Here is a 16,308-nt window from a genome sequence, read left to right on the forward strand (position 1 = left end):
CTCTAGGTAATTTCTTTTAAACACATAGGCCGGCTTCCATACATAAGATATATATAGCTACAACGTTCAAGAAACAAAAAACAAAGATATCCCACACAGATTTTGGTGATGTGACCGATCCAAAAAGTAGCAAACCATCTATCTCTTTATTATTTATTTACTTATTATCATTATATTATATGATGTTATTTTATAGGCTAATAACCATTTCTGTGTTTATATAAATATACAAGGAGTGGTGGATAGAGATATAATAATATATATAGTGTAACTTAAGTAAATATAATGAAAAGTTTTGGTCTAATAATGAAGAGACAACTTCAAATTATATTACAAAGAGGGCTATAAATTGGGTTTTCTTTTGATGACAGAAGAGAGGAAGCATAACAGTTCATTTTTTCATCGCGGTGGCCGGACCGCCGGTGACTCTCTCAAAACAAAATTAACTCCAATGACGCGTAGCTCTTTCTTTCTTTCTTTCTTTCTTTCTTTCATTCTTTCTTGATCTTCTTCTTCATTAGTAATGAGTGTATCATTATTGTTATTTATTATTATTAATTATGGTAATTAGTGGACACAGTGAGGAGTGTTGTGTGGTTCAATTAGTGGAGGATTGGCCATGAAAATCCGGTAAGATTTTACGGCGGCGTTCATTGTGACCAGCCAAACGACTCCGGCAGCTTCTCTTTGTGTCATCGAATTCCGATACTGCATGAAACCTGTGTTCATCATAATACAACTAAACAATTTCCCTTTTCCATTTCCCATCTAATATATTTACTTCACATTTAATGCGCATTTAATCAATCCTTCACACCTTTCTAATTTTCAATTTTTACTTCCCTCTCATTTATTTTTCCATTATTGTTGTTAATAGCTACTGACAAATATTCCTATGAATACTAAAAATATAATAAATAAATAAAAACTAAAAAACTCAATAGGTTACAAAATATTTAATTGATTTTATCCAATTTTAAAATGTCATTGGTTATATTAAAACTTCTAGATCACCGTTAAATTAACTTCGAACTAAATTTAAGATTTATTTAAAATATGAAACTAAAATAAAATAAGTTTACGAAGTAACGAAAACAAAATAAGTTTATGAAGATATGCTAAAATAATATTTTATCACCTTAATAAATATATATATATATATAATAAACTAATTAATTAAGTGTAGTTATTTTTAAATGGTAAAACTACACCAGATATAAGCAAAAAAAATATTAGTGTCTAGTTAATTAGTGATAGATAGACCTTTATAAACTACTAACGATATCTATTATCGAAGATAGATGATATCACGGTATCACTAAACCACACTATTATTGATAGAAAATAATATTTTATTATAATTTTAAATATTTTGATTTGTTTTATTATATTTAAAAACAATTTTTTTAATAAAGCATACCAAAAAAACTAAAATCAAAATAGTAGCTTATTAATTATGTTAAATGAATTTTTTTTGGAAGAAGAAAAAACAGCCTTCTAAATTAATCTTTAAAAACAAATGGATAAAAAGATGCGTAAACTTAATTAATTAGAATTCCAAATCAAACTATTTTAAGTGTCCAACATAATTAAAAGTGTTAACACTAAAATGAATCCAATCACACAAAAACGCTATGTCACAATTGTTCTCTAATTTTAAGAAAGCGATCGAAAGCTTAAAATCACTGTGAGAATATAACATTAATTGTATCACTCACTCTCAAACCCACTTTGAATTAAAAAGTTATTACAACTAAAATTGATTCATTTAGTCTTAACTATAAAAAAGAAAAAAAGAAGAGCCAATTTTAATTAAACTTGTAGTAATGCACTAAAACCTCGATCTCAATCTCTATTCAAGAAAAAAAAATTCAATTTACCACCTTTAGACAAACTTAATTAACTATTAATATAACAATTCTTAATCTATTAGTTTGTTAAAAATTTAAGACCTTAAAAACGAATTAGGTCAATACTTTTTTAAAAAAATAAAATTGATAGTCAATATATAACTATTATATTAATGGGCATTTTACTATCTTGATTGAAAATTAATTACTATAGGTAATAAAACCATTTGGGGTGGTGACATATATCACTATCAAAACACAATTTTTTTTTTAAAAAAAAGAGATAATATTAAGATATACATGTTTAATATTCAATAGAAAATTCAAAAAAGGATTGACTCAACTGTATTGTATAAATGGAAAAATGTCTTTCCCCCTAATAGAATACCCTTTGAATATTAAATTTATTCCATAGTTAGTGAAACATTTTGGTAAAGATTAACAAAAGTAATACTCAAAAGTAATAATTTGACAGATCCAGATTAGGGTTTTCTAAAAAGAAAATCATTTGAACAAAAAAAAAGGAAAAAAAAAAAAAAAGAAAAAAGAGTAAGCTTTCTTTCTTACCTACTACACTGCTGGCAAAATCGTTGTTCCAATCCGGCCAGAATCACCACGGCTGCCTTGGCGTGGAACTCGCAGACCTTGTGGCGGCGGTGGTACGGTCTCGCACCAGTCAGATCAGCATTGCAGCCATCGGCTTGGCAACGTGCCACCGTTGACCTTCCCCCTCCGCCGCCACCACGACCAGTGGTTAAACCAGATCTCCTCCTCCTCTCATTATCTACAAACCCTACTTCTTCGGTGTCGTTATCGTCGTCGTCATCGTCATCTAAAATCATGTCCTCCCAACTGTGATCGTTTGAGTTTGCCATTTTCCTAAGAGAAGTCTTATATGTATAGAACAAATTAGAAGAACCACATGACTATATATATAATATAAACTATAATGGAAACGAAAGTGAATGAAAGAGACCACACCTTGTATTTTTTTTCTTTGTTTTTTGTTCTTTTTTATTTTTTATTTTTTACTATAATAGGTTTCTAGACTTTTAATTTCTTTTGAGCAAATATATAGCTCAGTTAGAAAATTAGATGTTTAAAAATCTATTAAATACTTTTTTTCATTTCATACAAAATTAAAAAGAAACATATATATTAAAAAGTTCAAACTTATAATTTAATCCATTAATTAATGATTATATATATTTCTATATATTTGGTGTCCTTGTCCAAGTGCTATTCTTTTCTTTCACTTGTGTGGTTGCTGCTTCTTCAAGAATTAAAGATTTGCTTTTTAAGTTTGGAGGATTCTCTTTTGGGTCTTATTCAATCATTCAATTCATTAAGCTATTAAACTTATTAATGAACCTGTAGTATTCTTTGGTGGAGATGGAGATTTGAACTTGAATCTCTAACCCTCTTGGTGCAATTGGTAATATTCCTTCGTGATAATAATGTGTGTAGTGTGACATGATATATATGTATCTCTACCTTTTGGTTTTGTTATTATAAATTTGCTTTATGAACAAAATTAATGTTTGTGTTTAATATAGGTCTCTGATAACTTTCAATTTTGTTTTAATAGATGGGTGATAGGTTCAAACATTTTTAAAACAAACGAACATATTGTATATGTAGTATTAAATTTAATGTCTAATAATTCTTTTTAAACAAAATCTAATAAAGATTTTTGTTGTTTTTTTAAAGATTATTAATGGTGTCTAATTATTAATTGGATGGATGAATTTTAGAAAATTTATGATAGTTAACTGATTTTTATTAGACACAAGATAAAAAAAAAATCAATAATTTATATTTAGACACATAATAGTAATTCAAAGATTAGTTTAAAAGTTCTTAAAGAATTTAGAACATGCTTGACACAAATTTAAAAATTGATTGATAGAGTAAAGTTGTAACGTAACCTAAAATTCTATATGTATCACATCAAGAATAAAACAATATTTCATGAGAGTGACTTAGTGTAGCTTGTGTTCCATCTCAACATTATATAAAAATTCTTCAGCTTTGTTATTGGACAAATCGAAGGTAAAATTTACCATCACAGTCCAACTTCATCCTACGAATTGCTAAAAACAATATGAAAAGAACAAAAGGTTGAGTAGTTTTAACTTTACCATATATGTATATAACTTTTCTAAACATGAAATTTGCAATTAATTAAACTATGCTCTCTTAATAAATTTCAATAGATTAGACACCAACAAACATATAAATTAAACCGACATAAAATATCAATAGTAAATCAAGAAAATAGTGATAATTAATGGGGTTTTAAAATATGTAACTAAAAAATTTGATACAAGTATATACTTTGGATTAAAAGAAGTAAAATTAAGGGGGGGGAATAAGAGAAATATGTCACATGGTGAAATGTATAGTATCGTATGGGAAAAGCGTATAGGAAGAGTCGTTGTCGGTATAATAGTTGAGCGTCATTTTCTGATTGGGCAGGACGATTCCATTTGTATTATTAATAACCCTGGCCCAAAGGCTGACAGCCATGTGTCAGCCAAGCTTTCGCCACTATCCTCCTATACACATCCACCACGTGTCTCCATAAGGTGACCGCTTGTGCATGTTAGGGTATGCCCATTTTTTTAATTTTTTGTATAGTTTTTGATGTGCAAGATTTGAGACGATTTTTGGTTTTGTGAGCGCCAATTGATATGGAGATAAGTGGGCAAGTGTGCTTTATTCTTTTATGCTTTTAACATTAATATTTCTGGGCAATTATCGGGTACACCAAGGACCACAATTATGCAGCTGTACCCATTCCTTTTGGTCCACTCATCTATCCCAAAATCAATTCAGAACCTCATTCTCCTTTGCCAACTGTCTCCCTCCACCTTCCAAATCATATATATATATATATATATATTATTCATTCAATTTCCCCCCCTCTTTGAATTTTTATTTTTCAAAATTAAAACTTTCAAGGATAATCGAATTATATGACATAATGTTTAATTACGTAAGCATCCTTATCGTATTAGAATGTAGTTTCTTTAGCATGCCAAAAAGTTGGATTCTTTCAAAATAAAAGCTTCCTTCATGGGTATCCTTTGATGTCTTTTTATTACTATAGTAACTTGGGATTTTAATTCTTTTACGACTTTTAATATTTATATTTTTATTGTTTGAATTAATATCAACAATGACACATTCATTATATTAGCTCAATAGGTGACGAAAAGAGACAATATAGTCCCAACAAACAAACAAATAATACCAATCGGATTGGATGATATATAAAATAACTAGTAATAAATTTTGGTTAAAATATATTGTAGACTGTACTCGTCTATTCTATTAAATATATATATATATATATATATATATATATATATATATATATATATATATATATATATTTAGACATATATTTGTCATTATATAATAATGAACTATTTTTTTCCCCTCGTGCCATACCAAATTATTAATTATTAGTCAAATTAACGCAACTTATGAATATTTAAATTTAAAATGATGCAGAATATTTAAAAAAATCATCAAGAAAGAAACAACTATTTAAGTCTATATTTTGGATCAATTATTTTTCTCATTTATAAAAAAAGAATAAATAACATAAACACAACATGACGTGAAATGAGGAGTAGAGATATTGGGCCGGGAAGGGAGGTCGAGCCCATTTAGGAAGTTTCTGGAGGGGGAAAAGCCCAGAGGCCCAAGTTTCATTCTTCAACGGAAACTGTGACAAAACTAAAGTTTATTTTTTAAAACCAACAAAAGAACAAAGCAGAAATGACAACGACAAACCTCATTTAATCATAATATTTATTCAAATTTATTTTAAAAACTAAAATTTCCAAACTTTTTAAAATTTAGTTAATCACAAACAAATTTTATATTCTCAAAATTTTATAACCTAAATTCCAATCTAGGTAAAACTGGATAATTGGATAACGTCTTTTTCTCTTCATCTATATCTGTTTAGATTCTTTAAAATTTCATACTGCCAAATCCATCATAATTCAATTCTAGCACGTTATTGTATGACACACTTGAATAATACTTTTCTTTCACTGCAAACATTAAGTAAATAGTAATGAAATTTTCATATTTTGTTCTAATTTCTCTATTTTTCACAACAAATTATTTTATTTTATTTTATTAAAATAAAACTTCACAAATAACTTGGGTACACAATAAATCCTCTTCAAGAGAATAGAGGCAAACCACTAGAGAAAAAAACCACCTTCTTCCTCTATTTTTCTCAACTTATTTAGTGTAAATTAGTTAACAAATTTTGTACTTGAATTTTTTTTTGGGTCAAATGAGTTTATTAAAATATTTATTTTCCTATATTATTATTAGAGTGATTAACCATTTTGTCGAGGTTAATTAGTTAAGATATATAAACTCTCAACCAAGAGATCAAAATGTGTTTAGATACTCCACTATGACTATGCTATGGATTATAAATAAAATATTTTCATATATAATTGAAGACAATTGGGGAGATCATTAATTACGTGATTACTAGATCAGTAAGTTTTTAAGTACATTGTTGCAAATAATAAAAACAGTGCAAGAAAATGGAAGAAGAAAAAGAGAAGCAAAATTACAAATAATTAAGGGGAAATTGTGATCAAGAAGAAACATTCTTGAGGGCCCAAAGGATCGTTGAAGGGTTGAAAGTGCCATAAACAACAGTCCAAAATAGCTTTTAAAAACCCATAATCAGACACCCTACCATTTACAAATACTGAATACTTCCCTTCTTCTTACTTTCACCATCCAACGTTCCATTTTTAACAAACGCCCTTTCCCCTTCTATCCCATCAAATCAGTTTCTCTATCTTTTTCCTTTTAATAATATAGACAAATTAACTTTAACTAACCTGTCCTCATTACAAATTAATCCAAGTAATTAGAGTCTCAACGGATTTCTAAAAAGACGTACCCTTAGAGAGAGGGAGCCTTGTGTCATGCAAAACAAAACAAAAAAGAAAATCACCACATGAAAAAGAATGACCAACTGAATTACATTTACACTTGCAACGAACAAAATTAATTATTATTATGATGAGGATGATGGATGTGAAGGAAGAAAGAGGGGGGATTGATTGTAAATTTGTAAAAAAGGGAAAGTGGATGTGTGAGTATTTTGCATGGAAATTGAAGGAAGGGAGGTTTGACAATGACCGATCGATACTCATAATTTGTATATATCATCTCAAGCCGCGTCCGGAAGACATTGTATTGGCCTATTGGGTCATTTTGGAACTTCCCAACCAATTTAAATCAATCACATACTCCAAACTCCAAATTCATCTATGTATATATATATATATGTTTCTCCACTAATAACTCATTTGTATCTACTTGTCATGATCTTCTCAGTTTTATCCAACTTTGACACTCTATGTATTTCTATCCATTCGCTGGCACGTATACTCATCCAAAATATCTGTAGTTAGATTTGTTTCAATTTCTTAAATGGTTATCCAACGCTCGAAATGGTAGGTAATGTATGTATATTCATATATTTTGTGTTCTATATTTACTATTTTATAGTCCATCTTCTTTTCTCATTTGTAATACAAACTGTTATGATTTATTTTCTAAAACAATCAATTTAGCCCTCGGAATAATCTAAGAACTCCTGTTTAGAAATATTGGAGTAACACAGGTTACAATAAAATAGTAGCTCAACTTTTTAACGCAAGAGAATAGGAATATTGCAAGTGATTATCATATGTTTTAATTTAATTTAATTATTGGTTTAAAAATGAGAAATAAAAAGATGGAGAAGTGAGTGGGCTTGTTTTTATTACACATAAAAGTGTGATAATGAATCAAAGGATAGAGATCTTTGTCGCTGCAAGTTGGGTTGTGGTCAGCCATTGATGGCTACACCTCTCTCTCTCTCTCTCTCTCTCTCTCTCTCTCTCTCTCTCTCTCTCTCTCCCTCACTACATTTCTTTTTTATAAAAGAAATCTATTTCTATTTGGTATCTCTTGATTGATAGGGACGGCGGTGGTGGCGATGGTGGTGGCGGTGGTGGCAAGGAAAAAATTGAACTTCTGGTTGTCCTCTCCTATACTTATGGTTATGGTCTCTATGGACCCCCCTCCTACTAATTCCAAAATTCCACATTCTTACTTCTCTTTTACGACAATATTCTAATTCCTATTGTTTAATTTCATGGTACACAAAATTCAAAGTTGAAACATTTTCCATCCACTGCTCAACGTTACTTCTTACATCCATTACCTACTCCATGCATGGAGTTCTATATTAATACACAATTTTTTAGCCTATGGCTTTAGAATTCAAAATTTCTTCTTCTTCTTCTTCTTCTTCTTCTTCTTCTTCTTCTTCTTTTTAATTTAAGTGAAAAGACAACCCAAATAAATTGTGAACAAACAACAAAGTAATTTTAAAAACATATATAAAACAAGAACAAAAATGATGTTATGTTACCAAATAAACTTTTGGTTCTTGTTTTTGTATATATATACAATGATATGTTATTTGTGTATTTGAAAAGTATATAAATAAGCATAATTAAAATTTGTTTGTTACTCAAGTGTTCCAAATTCCAAATTATTATAAACCAAGGTTTGGAAAGAGATAGGTAGTTCCAAGCTAAGAGGCGTCCCATTTTGATGTTGTAAGTGCTGCATTTTGGACAGTGGGGCTGATATAGCTGATCTAGGAGTAGGGAAAATAAAGTGGAAAGCTTTTGGCAGTGTATTCTTTTATAGAACAAAGCAAAGATTCTTTCAACAGGCCAGGATAATATAGATGCTAATTATTCATAATTAATCTATATATGTAATATTCTAATCTATCAACCCTTATATATCGAGGCAAAAGATAAATTAATTACAAAGAAGTTACATGTTACTTTAAACTCATATCGATTAATTTAAATTTACAAAAAAGTGAGAGGGGTAGTAAAGGGCAGTGTGTGTATTGTAACAATATTTAAATATATATATATATATATATATATACATATAAAAACTTTATCCAAAACAAAGCTTTTATTAAACAAAAAAAAAATTCATTTTAAAATTAGAAGACCAAAGTAAGGGCTGCTGTGAAAGAATAATATTGATGGAGGCAGAATTTTAAGGAAGAAAATCCCTTGGAGCCCTACAAAATCCATTAGTTCTCTCTAAGCTCTGATTTGCTTTTTTTGTTTTGAGAGAGAGAGAGATAAACAATGAGCTGCCTTCCACATGGCTCGCAGCATCTCCCTTTGCATCCTCTCTCCTCCATTAACACCCAAAGAAACAGAAATAAAACAAACAGCCACACAGAATTTCAGTCTCCAATGGCCTTCTCTTTCCCCTCTGATCCCTTTCATTTCTGACTCTCAACTTTACCATTTACATTATTTGAATCAAAATGGAAGGAGAAGATCTCCTTTGCATTATATTCCCTATATTTTAACTTAAATAGTAATCCACCACAAACTTAATTAAACAAATAGATTATGAAGGACTGGAAAATAATTACATTGCAAAGATTTAAACACATAGAACTTCATGTTCTGATATTATGATTGATATCTTGTTAGATCTCTAACTGAACTAAAAGTTTAAATTGAGAAATTTATTGTCCTATCTTAAAATCAATGAATAATAATCTCATGAAATGTTTTGTTGAAAATATTGTTTGAAGCTGGCTCCTACTCCATTCATAAGTAATTAATATGAAGTTTAGTTTATCTCTTTGTCTTTTCCTTCCCTTCCGAATTTTCCCATCTGTATGTTTTCGGGTTTTTAATCATAAAGTATTCGAAAATTTTGGGGGTTTTTCAATTTCTTTTTTAAAAAATTGAGACCCACCACGTGAAATTTCATTACAAAATTGTAAATTAAAAGATGAAGCTGTAATTTTTCGTTCATTGTTACAGTCTTTTTGTCTTTCTCTTTTTCACTTTTTGTTAAAGTGTTTTAACATTTATCACAATTCTTAATTCTCTCTTTTGTCCTCTTACCACTCTCTTTTTACCATTTATTTTAATTATTTCTTACCAAAAAAATTGTAAAAAATATCATTTCGCAATTTTAAAATACAACATGTTTAGTTCTTGAGCTTTAGGGTTTGATTGTAATTATGTATATAGGATTTACACTATTATTGTTATCTTTAAGATTTGATCTTTTTTTTTTCAATTTGACAACTCAATTTCAAGATCTATACTTCCTTAGCTAAGTTTTACTATTTTTTCCATCACAATTCAAGTAAAATTAATTTTACAAAAAAAAAAACCAGATTTATAAGTATTTTAAATTAATTAATTAATAGAATTGGGCACATCAAAATGACTGAAAAATGGCCCTTTAATGAGAAAATTAATGAAGGTTATAAAAGTTTAAAATGGGGAATTGAAACAAAGCTCAAATATCAAAAATAAAATTGTAACATTTTGAAATCTAGAAACCAAAAAAATAAAAAGGTGATCTAAAATTTATAGATCAAAAGTGTATTTAATTTCTCTCAATTTTAAGCATAAAAAAAGTTGGTAAACTTCTTTCAACTTTCAAATTTGTATCTAAATTTAAAAAAAAAAAGAAAAAGAAAAAATAGGTATACATTTTTGCACAAAAATAAATGCAATCTAAGAGAGTTAAAGGGAAGGTATAGGTTGAAGTACATTCATTAATCTCTTTGAATATTAGAATCCCATGAGAACATGGAGAGTTCTTTTTGTATATTTTAGAAACTGTTCTTTTTAAAAAAGAAAAAAAAAAGAATTAAAGGGATTTTTGGTTTTGAGTGGAGAAAGTGTGTAGGAACTGCAAGAATATTTCTTTCTTCAACTGTATTAACAAAATAGCCACAAGTTTCTCTCTTTCCCCTTCTCTATCTCTCTCCAATTATTATACTCAACATCACCCTCCCTCTCCCCCCCTCCATTTTTTGTTTCTTAGCTTTTGGAAGAGAATATCTAATTCTTCTCTCTTATTTTAACCTAATTCAAAACATCTTATACTCTCTCTCTCTCTCTCTCTCTCTCTCTCTCTCTCTCTCTCTCTCTCTCTCTCTCTCTCTCTCTCTCTTCTTTCTTCTCTTCTTCTTTTTCAACCTCTTTCCTTTAGAATCTGTTTCATGATAAAAAGGGTTGATCCCTAATGGCTTCATCTTCTAGGATTATGGACAAACCCCGTCACCACCAACAACAACAATCGTCATCAGGTACTCTAAAGTGCCCTCGTTGCGATTCTTCCAACACCAAATTTTGTTACTACAACAACTACAGCCTCTCTCAACCAAGGCACTTTTGCAAAGCTTGCAAACGCTATTGGACTCGCGGTGGAACCCTAAGAAATGTCCCTGTCGGTGGCGGTTGTCGAAAGAATAAGCGCCTTAAAACTTCTTCCTCCTCCTCCTCCTCCTCTTTAGTCAACGCTAATTCTACGTCAACTCCAAGTCAAAACCCTCGCCTTCTTCTTCACACCTCCATCAATTCTACTACTGCTCCTAATATTGTTTCTTCATCAGCTTTAAATCATACCAATAGCTCAATGTTCTTTGGGGTACATAACACTAACCCTTCTCTTTCAAATTTTCACTTTTTCAAGTTTTGATTTTTCTGTTTCTAATGGTTTGATTTTCTTCTTGAATTTTCCTTCTTGCAGTTGGATTCCATTGGTGGTGGTGGTGGTGGTTTAGGGTTTTCTTCTTCTGGCCTTCTCTCGCACTTCAATAATCCACATCAACAACCCTTCAATTCAAATCATTTCCATCACCCCACCATCTCCTTTGACCGAAATTCCCACCTTTTAGGTAATATCGATCCAAATTTGATGACTTCGATGAAGGAAATCAAGATAGAGGATTTGAACAGGTTAATTATTGTTCTAACTCAAAAGCTTATGTTGGTGGACGATACACGTAATTTATATTAATTATTTGTTTGTGTTTATTTATTAGGTTGTGCCAGAATCAAACGGAACAAATTGATCTATCGAATTTCTCCGACCCGTCTTCGATCTATTGGAACTCGGGAACGACGACAGCGACGGGGAACTGGCACGATCCGACAAACTATAATGGGTCGTCAGTTGCTTCTCTATTCTAGCAAGTATGTGTATTTGTATCTCCCTCTCTATTTTTAAGGGAAAAAAGAATAAAGGTTGAGGAGCAAAGACGAGAGGAGTGGGATCGGTGCGATCATGTCAGCTGCAAACAAAAGCTCTCAAAATCCTTCAAAAATTTATCGACGTGGGTTTGAGAATTTTATAGGTAATTGCGCTGAGAGGAACCTCGGATCCTCTTTCATTTCGTCACTTTATAAAAACATGTCTTTTTTTCTTTTTACTTTTGAACAACAACTTTCTTCATATCCTTAGTTCCATTCAATTTCAACATATAGAAATTAGATGAGACCTAATTAGCTCATTCGGGGTGTGTATTTTAATGAATTACATGCATGCGTTTCAAAGGATTGGATACTTTTTTTCTTTTTTTTTTTTTTTTTGGGGGGGGGGGGGGGGTATATATAGTTAAGGGTATAGGGAGAGATGATTAGAGGGAGATTTGTTATTTTGTAATGGTGATTAATTATGGGATTTAGATTTGGTTAAATTAATTATATCTATGTTATATTATTATTCCTTTTTAATTATTTTCCTCCTTTGTTATATATGGTAGGGAAAACATGTATTTGTGTTCATTATCCAATTTTTTCTTTGTGATGTGAGAAATTTGTTGGTTAATTTGGAGAATCTCTCCTTCCTCTAAAAGTTTGATTTTCTTTTTTACAATAATTTGGTGTGTTTTATCATTTGAATTTTTGTTCCCTCCCTTTGTTTTCAAAATTAAACAGACCGTTCAAATTAAAGCTAAGATGTTTGAGAATAATTAATTAATATATAATTTAAGTTCTTTTTGGGATGTGGGATAATTATGGTTTTCAGCTAATGATGAAGCTGTCCCTTAAACTACAATGAATTTCCATTTAAGTTTGGGTCCCAAAGAAAGGGTATAACTGCATCATGGAGGATAAAATGGAGACAATAGATTCAGTGACTTTATATCTTGAAATTTTAAAGCCATTTTCTTTTGGCTTTTGGCTTTTATCTTGTCATTTTTCTTCACTTCTATTCAAACTGAGCTTTCCCCTTCTATCTGATCATCTCGTAGGCCTTTGAATAGAATACAGACATAGAAACAAACAAATTCAATAATGAAAGTTAAAATGGGATACTTTTGTTTCGTCAATCCAAACATAGCTAAAGCTAAATCAATAAAACAATAATATACGATTTGGCTTGAGCATTATGTTATTTAATTTGGTTATGGACTTAGTAATGTATATCTTTCAAAATCGAAGTTATGAATCCTCTAATATACTAAAAATTTCATGAAGTTCTAAAATGAGTTTTTTTCTTCTTTCTTAAATTAAGTAACAAGTACATTTAATTCATTGATCAAAGTTTTATAGAGTTTACATTAATAATAATCCTTCCTCCATCTCACTTAATCTTGCTGCTTTTATATAGTTTTGCTTCTCTCTGGCTCATCTCCTTTGTTTGGATTGTTTATTTCTTCTGTTTTTATTCGTATATTAATGAATAGGACGTTGGATACATGATAGGAGTATTATGAATATGCCGAACATGTTAAGATATTTTAATTAGTGCACTTTATTGATTCACACGGTTCTATGTAATTCAATTTTATAACCATTTAGTACATGCGTTGATTTATTGTTACTACACATATCAATAAATTGATTAGAGATTAAATATTTATAAAGTATAGGGTAAGAATGAATAAACTATTATAAATTTGAAAGTAGAAATGCAAAATAATACAAATGAAAATTAATACTTTCATAAAATAGAAGACAAAAAGAAGTAAAGGGATCTAAATGGGCTGACGTGATTAGAATCAAGTCAGTATCGTGCCATATTGTCTTTATTAGTTGGCCCAAAAGTACACTACCATACACAAACACACACCACCCAACTGAATCCAATCAACCCACATATAGTTGCTTCTCCTCTTCTTTCAATCAATTTCATCACGTAAAAATTAAAGTACACATATTCAAACATTTCAATTATCTAATTACTACCATAAATTCCCCAACTAATTCAAATCAATTTCCTAACAATTCACTTAATTAATTATTATAACCCAACATTTTGTGCGTTGATGCCAAAACCACATTTGGTTTCTTCTAATATATTAATTAAATTGGAAGACAAATATATATATATATATATATATATATAATAAGAATAAAAGGAAGACCCTCTCAATTACGCCAAATTAGACCAAAGATGGAAAAATAAAATAACATAAACTTAGGTTTGGAAAATTATTAAAAAATGAGTGTGAAAGGGAGTTCGTATGGGGAAGGTGATGTTAATGTAATCTTAGTCGGAATGTTTTTAAATGACAACAATATACATTATGACAAAAACATTCTATTAACATTAAAGAAACACAACACGACAAATATATAGTCCAATGTAGAATGAGAAGAAGACATTCTAGCAGTGGTTGTGTTTTTCTTTTATATATATATATATTAATTATTATGCTGACTCATGCTTCACCGACAATATAGTTTTATTTTTGCTCTTAATTTTTTTTTGTCCCTTCCTATACACTATACATATATGTATTATTGTGATTTGAACCAATACATTAAATTATCTACTAAGGTCGTTTTATTTGGTTGCCTTCGAAGCAACCTCGAACCTATTCAACATGTTCTTTCCCGTGAAAATTTGTACTACACAAAATCAGGAGATATATATATATATATATATATAATATTCCATTCTTGAGTCTCGATCCATATTTTTTGTTTGATTTGAAATGTCTACTATGCAATATTTAAAATGATTTTTTTTTCTTTTTGAATTTTTACTGAATGTTGTTTTCTATATGCATTTATTTTTCATACCAAAAGAAGAAAAAGTATAGTTAATTTATATTTGCAATGAGAATGTAAACCTAAAGCCATCTCCTTGGCTACAAAAGGAAATGATTATCTCTGCCCAATAGAAATAAGAATAAAAAAAAGGGAAAAAGGGGGAAAAAAAGTTCAATATGCCATGTCAAAATTGAAAAAGCCTAAACGAGCATTCGATGTTTAAAAAATCTAATACAAAAATGGTATATCCAAATCTTAAAATATCAATTCACCTGACAACTTAAACCGAATAGGTGATGGTATATTTAATATAACACCAAACGTTAAAAAAAAAAATCACTATCTTAAGAAGACATGTTAAAGATCTCACATTAAAATAAAATCAATAATAGAACCTCACAATCTTTACTACATTTACCTATTTAAAATTTATCAAACTTTTTTTGTTCACGGTGTGAGTGAGACAATGAATGTATCGAATTTTTAAATTTAAAATTGAAATAACAAATTTAATATTAATTGAGTTATATGTGTGGATGGATGATGTTGACCTATTTGAAGACTCTAATTTGGTTCGTGGTACTATACGTTGCAACTCAAATGAATGGTATAGGATAAACGGTTGAATATTGCAAGTGAGAAGTAGAATGATAGTGAAAAGAGAAGGGTTAGAAGAAAGGAAGTGGGTACGGTAATGATGGAATGATGGGAGGGAAGAAGGGGGTGAACGTGAAGGTGGCCATTTTAGTTCAACAAATATGGGTTTTTATAATCAAAAGCTGCTGGGGATCATCAACAAACGCATTCATGCTGAAGACACACACAATTCCATGCAATCATACCAAAATGTGTGGGGGGGAAAATAGACAACCATATATTAATAAATAAAAAATGGTCATTTTGAGTCAACAATATATATTAAATTGGAAGAGAGAAAAAAAAAAAAAAAGTTAATTATTATGTGATGTGGGCAAAGGGGCAGCTGTGTGTGTGCTGGGTGACCAAATGATGGGTGGCAGTGGCAGGGTACCCGCTGAGTCATAGGGCCAATGTGATGTGTTTCTTTGTATTATATGTATGTGTGTGTGTGTGTGTGGGTGGGTCCTTCACTCCACTCGTGCATGCCTTTGATTTAACTACTCCAATTGCCTCTACCCTCCTATCTTCATCTACAAATATCTATTTTAATGATGAATCACACAGCTTTCACCATAATTTAGTAAACTATGAAATATTTCGATATCGTTTGAGCTCACAACTTGGATTATATGAGTTACGGTAGGATATATTCTAACACATTCAATCTTAAATGTTTCCTTGTTTGTTTTTTATAAACGTGTAGTTCGTTAAGTTTCTAAATATCGAATTTTAAAAGTCGCAAATTAATTAGATGTCAATTTAAAGATTATGAATTGAGTTTGAATTATTTTTTGATCGAAAATCATGAGACGAACTCCTTTCCTAGATTCACTTTAAACACTCCACAAATAAGTTAAAAGAGAACTGCTAAAACGATTTAAGATGCAGTGCACCAAAATGCAAGAACATAAGAGTAG

At 29.9% G+C, this 16,308-nt stretch overlaps 2 protein-coding genes across 2 annotated transcripts; one reads left to right on the forward strand and one right to left on the reverse strand.

Annotated features, from left to right (window-relative positions):
* Window positions 1-239: 239 nt before the first annotated feature.
* LOC103484510 (squamosa promoter-binding protein 1) lies at window positions 240-2,774 on the reverse strand. Its single transcript, XM_008441620.3, has 2 exons — window positions 2,418-2,774; window positions 240-719 (listed from the first exon to the last, which is right to left on the reverse strand). The coding sequence occupies exons 1-2, from the start codon at window positions 2,723-2,725 to the stop codon at window positions 599-601; spliced, it is 429 nt and encodes a 142-aa protein (XP_008439842.1). The 5' UTR covers window positions 2,726-2,774; the 3' UTR covers window positions 240-598.
* Window positions 2,775-10,839: 8,065 nt separating this feature from the next.
* LOC103484511 (dof zinc finger protein DOF1.7-like) lies at window positions 10,840-12,484 on the forward strand. The gene is made up of 3 exons (XM_008441621.3): window positions 10,840-11,396; window positions 11,499-11,707; window positions 11,794-12,484. Exons 1-3 carry the CDS (start codon window positions 10,992-10,994, stop codon window positions 11,939-11,941), a joined length of 762 nt encoding a protein of 253 aa, XP_008439843.1. The 5' UTR covers window positions 10,840-10,991; the 3' UTR covers window positions 11,942-12,484.
* Window positions 12,485-16,308: the final 3,824 nt, after the last annotated feature.

Source organism: Cucumis melo, chromosome 8 (genome assembly GCF_025177605.1).
Source record: "Cucumis melo cultivar AY chromosome 8, USDA_Cmelo_AY_1.0, whole genome shotgun sequence".
Taxonomy (NCBI): Eukaryota; Viridiplantae; Streptophyta; class Magnoliopsida; order Cucurbitales; family Cucurbitaceae; genus Cucumis; species Cucumis melo.

Bases quoted from the DNA above. Each gene is read 5' to 3' on its own strand.
- LOC103484511 (XM_008441621.3), top strand. From the start codon at position 10,992: ATGGCTTCATCTTCTAGGATTATGGACAAACCCCGTCACCACCAACAA. The intron at 11,397-11,498 runs GTACATAACACT...TCCTTCTTGCAG, and splicing joins ATAGCTCAATGTTCTTTGGG to TTGGATTCCATTGGTGGTGG. The intron at 11,708-11,793 runs GTTAATTATTGT...TTTATTTATTAG, and splicing joins AAGATAGAGGATTTGAACAG to GTTGTGCCAGAATCAAACGG.
- LOC103484510 (XM_008441620.3), bottom strand. From the start codon at position 2,725: ATGGCAAACTCAAACGATCACAGTTGGGAGGACATGATTTTAGATGAC. The intron at 720-2,417 runs GTAAGAAAGAAA...TGATGAACACAG, and splicing joins TTTTGCCAGCAGTGTAGTAG to GTTTCATGCAGTATCGGAAT.